Source organism: Sturnus vulgaris, chromosome 1 (genome assembly GCF_052056855.1).
Source record: "Sturnus vulgaris isolate bStuVul1 chromosome 1, bStuVul1.hap1, whole genome shotgun sequence".
NCBI classification, from domain to species: Eukaryota; Metazoa; Chordata; class Aves; order Passeriformes; family Sturnidae; genus Sturnus; species Sturnus vulgaris.
This window is the reverse complement of record NC_142243.1, coordinates 2744997-2753339: the sequence shown is the minus strand read 5'-3', so window position 1 is coordinate 2753339 and position 8343 is coordinate 2744997. Positions and strand designations below refer to the sequence as shown.

Sequence of the window (8343 nt, the reverse complement as noted above, 5' to 3'; positions counted from 1 at the left end):
TTGAATATCTGTAATTATGCAAATTCCAAAGTAACTCTTCTCTGGAATAAATTTTCCTGTTAAAAACCTCAAATTAATAAACTCCCTAAGCATCTCTGGGCTGCCTGAGGGGTCAGCACGGAGCAAAAAGGCAGAGAACCCTGGGTTCTATAAATCCCTCCATGGCTGGTTCGTTTTGGGGTGAGACGTTGTGTTCTGGGCTCTGCAGGGAGGGTCAGCCCAGGTCCGCTCTTGCACTGGCTGCGAACAAAACGGGTTTTTAGCATCGTTTTTCACTTAGTGCACACAGAGAGAGGGGCTCTCCCTGGCCAGGGCTGTGTGGTGACACTTCCAGCTTTAATCTGGGCAGGATTCAGCCCCTCGGATGGCCCGGAGCTCCATCCCTGCCCGGGGACTCGGCTCGCTATAATTGACTGGAGGAGAGGTAATTAACAGATAAGCACGGGACACAATTCCTGGCAATTCCTCGCTCTCCCGGTGCCTGTGGCAGGCAGAGGTTTTACATCAAGGAGCCTCAGCAGGAGGGAAAATAAATCTGGACACGGATGGACATCAGCTCGATGTGGTGGTGGGGAGGTGCAGGAAAAGCAGATCAGTGTCACCCCCTGCCTGGCTCCCAAACTCACTCATTCCCCATCCCAATACATGCAGAAAGCAAAGGCAGCCCTCAAATCTTTTTTTTTTTTTTTTTTTTTTTTTTTTTTTTTTTTGCCATAGCCCCATCATGCTGCTCCTCCTGGGCAGTTTCAGACAGATGGTAGATTTTCACCTTCTTCATGTTTTTTTTTTTTAATCCTGAGAAATCCATGATCCTGCTGAATTCAAAGTGCAACACAGGTGAAGGGCCCAGGCAGTGTTTTTTTCATGAGGCTCTGGGAGCTGTGGTGATAAAAATAATTTAGCTTTTATTTATAGATATGATAAAAAATTGATCCTCCTTACTCCTGATTTCTAATATAATAGATTTATTATATCTAATATATAATAACTTCTAATATGATAAGATTTATTTTTAGTGTGACTGGGGTGTCTTCCCCAGCACTTATGACATTTCTGTGTTTTATTGCCCCAGTGTTTATGGCTTTGAGCTGCTTCAAGTGATATTTTTTTCAAATATTTGAGGGCTTGCTGGAAGTTGTGGCTCAGGATTTGAGGCCAGGTCCCTCTTTAGTGCCTGAGAAAGGTGGTGGGGTTCAAGGAAAGGTGCTTGGCTCTGTCTCAGGGAGGTCTGGGACAAACTGGGAATGTTAATGGGGACACCAAACAAACTCCCTGGCTGCTGTGCTCCTGCTGCTGGAGCAGAAATTTGAATGGGAAGCACAGAAGGTTTTAATCATAAGATCCTAGAGTGGTTTAGGTTGGGAGGGACATCAAAGTTACTCTGAATTCCCCCCCTGCCATGGGCAGGGACACCTTCCACTGTCCCAGGCTGCTCCAAGCCCCATCCAACCTGGCCTTTGACACTTCCAGGGATCCAGGGGCAGCTTCTCTGGGCACCTGTGCCAGGGCCTCCCACGTTCCCAGCCAGGAATTCCTTCCCAATATCCCTTCTAAACCTACTCTCTTCTGTCAGTTTAAAGCCATTCCCCCTTTTCCTACATTCCATGTCCTTGTCCAAAGTCTCTCTCCTGTTCTCATAGGTCCCACATGGATTGTTTTCACTGCCTGAGGTTGTCCCATTGGGTTCCTCATGCAAACATCACTGGGAGCATGCCAATCCCACCAGGATGGCTCAGGAGGGAGGGATATGTCATCCATGTATCCATCCATGTATCCATGCATCCATCCATCCATCATCACCTCCAGGACCCCTCTCAGCACCCCCAGAATGGCTCTGCCCATCCTCTATGGCACCCATGACCCCATCAGAGGTCCCAAACCTCCAGCCAAACCCCAGGGAAGGGCTCTGAAGGAGGCTCTCACCACCTCCCCCTACCCAGCATCAGGTCAAACCCCAGTGCCTCCAGCTCCTCTCCTCACAGTCCCCTCCCATTCCCCAAAAATGCCCCAGTTAGGGCAGTGACAGACTGGAGTAACCCCTCTATTCCTTGCTGCCACACTGCATCCCACAGATCCCTCTTCTCCCTGACCAATGAGCTGCTCTAAGCCCAGGATTCAGCCCCTGCCTGGGATGGTTTTGGAGCTGTAAGTGGAGACTCCCAGGGATTTAAGTGGCATTTGTTGAGTGAGGCCACCCTGTCCCATGGGAGCAGCCAGCTCAGGAGCTGGGCCTGGAGGGGAGAGGATGAAGGGAAAAATGAGAAACCCAATACCCCCCTTGGCTCTGTCGTGGCTTAATTTAGAGCACAGGGGCTCTGCCAGAGTGTTTTTCCATTTACAGCTGAACCTCTTCCCTTTTGTCCTGCACTGTGCCTTGCAGGGCAGTGGCAGCTGCTGGCTGGGGGGGGGGTCAGCAAAGCCGTTTCCAACTCAGTTCCCTTTTGCCACCAGCTCCTTCCCCACTTCTTCCACATAAAGAATTGAAAACTGCCTCTTCTTCCTGTCCCTCTCCTGCTTTGGAGCCTCAGGGCCCCACAGCTCCAATTCAGGCTCTAAATTCCTGTGGGATGGGCTTTGACCCCCCAGCTGATCCTGTGCCCCTTGTCCAAGCAGATCCCAGGGCAGGGAGAGCTCTCCTGTGTCAATACAGGTTTAACCTGTAGCTTTAACCACCCTAATGCAACTTAATTCATGTTACAGCCACTTTGGAAAGCTCTTTGCAGGTAAACTGCTGGCAAGAGGCCCAAAGGAAAGAAGGACAATTCATCAAAAATCATTTATTCTCAGCAGTTCAGCTGTACTTTAAAATGGGATGCATCCATCAGGCACTTTATGGCTGCTCCATGGAAGAGCTCTGCCCAGCTCCAAGGCAGGAGACAAATTTTGGCTCAGCCCAAGTTTTTAGAGAACTCATATTTGGAGTTAAGAACTGGCCAAATACTAACAAGGAGTGCCCATAACTAAATACTGGCAGCAAAATTAACCTTGACTGTACCCACCAGCCTGTGCCAGCGTTGTCACCTTTGGCCTGTCACCACCATCAGCTGCAGTGAGAGACTGAAAAAACTCAGAGCTTATCAAAAAGCTGCCTGGGACACGACTTCTCACTGGATGAGGGTTGTCCCAGTGAGGAAATGTTGGGGACTCACAGTACTTTTATCTGAGAGAGGCAAAACAATGGCTGGCTGCAAACTGGAGCCAGAGAAATTCAAATTAGAATTGAAACACAGGATTTTAACAGGCTGGTGTTTATCCATGAGGGAAAAAAAGCCCCCACTGAAAATTCCAAGGGAAGCAGGGGGTTGTGGTGATTTCATAACAGCTGTATCCCTGAAAGAAAAGTTGCAGCTCAAGCAGCACAAGTGTGCTGGAGAGATCCTGGGGCTGAGGATCTCTAGTGTGAGGATTTTTCAGGCAGAGAGAAAAATATTGTCATTGATTTTGTTCTCTGAGTGATGGGTGGGGTTCAGGGGGCTGCTGCTCCCAAGGGCTCCCAGGGTTTCTCATATTTAGCAAAATGCTGCAAGAAAATTGGTTTACTCCCTTGAAAATTGGGAACCAGCAAGAGCCAGCACGGAGAGAATTCAAGCCAAGTCACTATGTGGAATGCATTTCAAAATACTGAGAAGCCCTGGACATTCTGTCCCCCCCACTCTGTGACAGGAGACAGATTGCACATTTCCATGAGGAGCAGCTGCTTACAGGTACAGGCTGCCTAAATAAACTGGTTTCTAGTGGTTGGATTCTTTCTTTGATAAGGCATCCAGTGGTCCAGAAAAAGTGAGAAAATGCTTCTGTGCAGCCCCAAACAAGCACAAGGTTAAAGAAGTGAGTGTTGCAGCACTCGAGGTTTTCAGGAGAGCCATGTGTGTTCTGTGACATCCCAGTTTCTTTTCTTCCCTGTGCTTCAGATCCTTTTTCCTGGAGAGAGGTTTTATTCACAGCTTCCCTGGGACAGGGCATAAGGAAGGGCAGCAGATGTCTCTGCTCTGCTCCTGGAAAATATCATTGATTCACACTCCTGTGTAAGTGAAATCAGAACCTGCAGCTCCAAGTTACAGCCTGAATTTAGCAGCCACTGCACAGCACAGTCCCCACAGTCCTGCTCCTACTCAGGCAGCTTTTCCAAGGGATCTGCTCACTCCTGCAGGTCCTTAAAATCCCTAACAGAGGATCCCTCCCCTCTACAGAGACACCAGGATGGACCTGAACAGAAAACCAAAGCTGTGGCTCGCTCTCAACCCAGGATTTATTCCTCAAGTTGTCCAGAGATGACTGAGGGTTGCAAGATGCTTTTTGCTCTGATGCTACTGGCAGGAAAAAGATTGCAATGAATGGTCCTGCTTTTTGTGAGAGAGGCCCCTGAGAGCTTGGCTGAGCTCTAGGGCAGTGCTGGGGGAGTGGGGCAGGCAGCACAGGGAGGGTTAATTCCCTGTTAACTCCCAGGTGCTGAGCTTATCGCCAGCTCCCCGACTTCCTCCATCAGGGACTCCAGGAACTGTTTGAAAAGAGACATTTCTTGAAGAGAGACATTTCTGAATCTAAGCAGGAAAAAAAAAAAGACAGGGACAACACATCTGGAGTGATTCCTGCTCTGCTCTTTTCCACTCTGCACAGGGGAGTCAGGATGAAATTCCCATGCTGGGGAAGGGAGCAGTGGTTTTCATGCCCACAAATCCACTTTGCACTGGTGGTGTTGGCTGGGGTTAAAGCCTGACAAACTTCAGGCTCATAAACAGAGGCTGACAAAGCAAAGCAGAAAAAGAAAAGCTTTCAAGACTTTCAAGTGAGAAACAAAGCAGCACTGTACAAAGATGCCAGGCTCTCCATTTGCCTGGAATCCCCAAGGCTGCTCTGCACTGGCAGGCTGCATGGCAATGCCTGATTAGCTTGCACTCTGTGTCCTCACTGTGCTGCAGGAGAGAAGAACAGGGCTGGCAGGGTTTGCAGCAGCTCCAAAAGTTCCAGCACTGCTGCAGTGAAGACCTGCCTGCATTTTGTAGCATTTCTTCCCAGAGAGAACAAAATCTGCCTGATGGATGAATGCAGAGTCCCAGAAACAGGGAATTCATAACCTGGATGGCAAGTTTTGTATGGAATGAGCTGAATTTAAGGTATGTTGATTCATTGCAGGGGTAATCTGCACAGCTTTTCAGTGGAAACTCACTGGAGTTTCAGAAATCTGCTGCCAGTATGTTCCAGCAAAGAAAGAAGTTGGAATGATGAGAGGAGCCCACCCAAAGCTGATTTGCAGATAGTCTCAGGCCAGGCTAATTCTGTGCCTCAACACTGAAATGCTGCAGAAAGCCTGAGACAGGCAGGTAGCAGTGTGGGGATAAAAACAGAGCTTGTTTTGCTCTAAGGAAGGGGGCTGGTCTAACTTTTGTACAGCAAATTCCTTCCTGAGCTGATAAAGGCAGCAGCAGATTGAATATCGAGCCCTCTCAGGGAACACTGTGCTGAAATCTGGGAAGTTTTGCCCAAAATCCCCCCGCAGAATTGCAGCTTTCCAAACTGCACCAACCAGCCCTGCTTGCCAACTCTCACAGACAGAAATTGCTGACACATAAAACCTTCACTTTCTGTATTTCATCTCTGTTTCTCATCCTCTCCTGCAAATGCTAAAGAAGTGACACGATCTGAGGCTATAAAATGACACTGGTGCCTGGGCTCTGTCCCTGCTCTGCAGCCCAAAGGATGGGGAATATCTGGCTTAATTCTTCCCTTGTGTGTGCCACTGAATGGCCAGTGAAAACCTATCCTTCACTTGCTCCACTATCACTTGTTACAGCTTAAAATCTTCCTCTCTCTTTCTCACAGTCACCTCCAGAGCAGCCTTCAGCCTTTGTTCTCATCCAGCTGGATCCCAGGCCTGCAAGGAAACAAAAGGAAAAAACTTCCCTGTGAGCTGGGGAGCTTCAAAGCAAATTTCCAACAGTCGCCTCTGTTCTGGGGAAGAAACACTGAAGCCCAGGAGCTGCAGTGATTTTATGAGAGCCCCGAGAAAGAGCAGACTGAGCACCTGCTCCTCCTCTCCCTGAGCCAGGGAAGAGCAATCCCAGCATGGAGAAAGGGAGAACATACCTTATGTTCAGCTCCTCTACCTGGGATTCCAGGGGCAGCTTGGACAGGGCTGCAGGGAGCTCCTCTCTGTCACTCAGAGGCCAGGGGAGGCTTGGCTGGGCTGTGGATTCAACCACAGAATGGAGTTTTAGTAAAACAGCAAATCAGTTTTGGCAGCACACCGAGTCAATATCAAGAAACACTGAATAAATATTCTCTCAAATAATATACTTAATCTCTTAAATAAATATTTAAGCTCCTAAATTCTATGTTACATCCATAACATATCATAAACACATGACAGATTTATTTTCATTTCCTTCCAGCAAAGTGAAAACATGATGAGTTTGCATTTCAGGGCTAAATATGTGCCTACATATGTAGGGAGGAAAACAATCAATCCAAAATATTGAAGTGACAAAAAACAATTGGTGACAAACAGCTGAAAAGTATTAATTTGATGTTAATCTTGTAATTCTGTTTCAGATTATGACAAGTGTTGCCTCCTGAATGTCTGGGACAAATCTTGCATTTGGCACTCATTGAAACAACTTTTGTAAAAGCATTTTGATCCTCAGCATCAACAAAATGTAGGTTAAATGTACTTCAAACCAAGGTTCTAATTCAGGAATGCTTTCCTAAATAAAGGTCTACCCAAAACATGCAGCTCTGGTCATTTAAGAAAAAAAAAAATCAGAAACTTTTTTCAGGGTTATAGAGAAAATATAATTCAAATAAGTGAGCAAAGCTATTGCAGCACTGAGGGGCTGCAGGGTGATCTCTGCTGTACACAGAAGGCTGAATCATTTTAGCAAATGTAAATAAATGGCTTTCTCTAAAATAATCAATAGCCAGCACTACCTACCTGGAGCCATGTAACATGAGGGAAGGATTTGTGTGGTTCAGCCCCAAATAAATGATAAAAATAAAAAAACCTGCTAAATGAAGAAAGCAACAGGCTGGAGCTGGCTGCAGTCCTTATAACTGGGAATACAGCACCATGACAGTGAACAGCCACCTGTGTCATGCTCCTATTGAAAATTGAAATTTCTGGTTTGTGCTTGTGTTGTCATGTTGGCACATTTCTGTATCCCTTTCCCCAGTTCATATCCCTCATAATATCAAATATCTTCAAATAAGTACATTTGGTATTAAAACACTAAATCCTCCTCGTGTGGAATTATCTGAAAGAACCTGGTTGGACAGTACTGAACTCTGACAAAAACAAATGAGAAGAAAAGGCTGCATTGTATAACTAAAAAATGCTTTTGATCTTGAGGCTGTGCTTTACAAGGCTGAGGAAAACCTGCTGTTACTTACCTATCTCTCCTCTGGGATTATTCTTTGATAACTTGTAATTTGGATAAAACAGGAAAAAAGCACAGAAAATGAAAAGCCTGAATAATTTTAAAACACAACTGGGTTGTTTCCAGCCCCTTAGCATCATTATCTACTTCCCTTGAATTGAAGAGACCAGAAACATTAGATTAGCAATTAGATCAGCTCTCTCCAATTTTGCACTTTCAGAAAGAAAGGAAAATACTATGTTAATTAGCAGGTTCTCTAGTCTCTATTTTATATTCAGGCTTTTCATTTCTTCTTATTTCCTCAACCATTGGCATGAAAGCATTGAGATAACCTCCATGCTCTGCTGAAGAGGTGTATTGCAGACTTGTAGACTTGGTTCTTGTACAAACTCCAGTTTTGGCACATCACAAAGCTCACATCAAAGCAGGAGAGAGAAATAGATTGTTACCTACTCATCTCATGGATTTAGAGAGGATTTCTCCTTATTAGCCTTACTGGCAATCCTTTTCTACTTTTGCTTTTAGTCCTTAAGCAGAGGAGATTAATGAACTAAATATTTAGTAAGAAGGGATCTGTCACAGTGGTGAAAACAGCTTCTTCCTCTGGCTATGAAATGCCAGCTGCCAGAGGGGAGTTACTAAAACTTTACTACAGCACAACAAAACTTGACCAAAAAGCCTCAGGACCTGGAGAGTTTGTCTCTCTTGGAGCTTGCAAGGGGAATCTTTGATAACAGAACATATCAACACTCCACCAGGTTGTGTAAAAAGTCTGAGCACTCAGAAACTCACTTAAACTCTGTATAAAACAGCACCAGAATGCTCCCATACTACTGGGATATAAACTCTTTTCTGCTCTCAGTTAATACAGGTGAAAAAAAATCCACATGAGAATGAGTCAGTGTGAGCTGGAGCCCCTTCCAAGGACACGGCAATCCTGCTCTAAGGAACAAATCCATGTTTTACAGAGAGG

At 46.0% G+C, this 8343-nt stretch overlaps 1 protein-coding gene and 1 long non-coding RNA gene across 2 annotated transcripts in view; one reads left to right on the top strand and one right to left on the bottom strand.

Moving 5' to 3' along the window:
- Positions 1-2762: 2762 nt before the first annotated feature.
- The window catches only part of CCDC13 (coiled-coil domain containing 13), a 29553-nt gene continuing 23972 nt past the window's right edge, over positions 2763-8343 (bottom strand). The window contains 3 exon segments of the mRNA XM_088179252.1: positions 2763-5844; positions 5847-5872; positions 6085-6184. Coding sequence (XP_088035378.1) covers positions 5786-5844; positions 5847-5872; positions 6085-6184 — 185 coding nt within the window. The 3' untranslated portion in view covers positions 2763-5785.
- Positions 4944-7232, top strand: LOC148225051 (uncharacterized). Its single transcript, XR_015808570.1, has 2 exons — positions 4944-5114; positions 5821-7232. It is a non-coding gene; the product is annotated as an uncharacterized LOC148225051 (long non-coding RNA).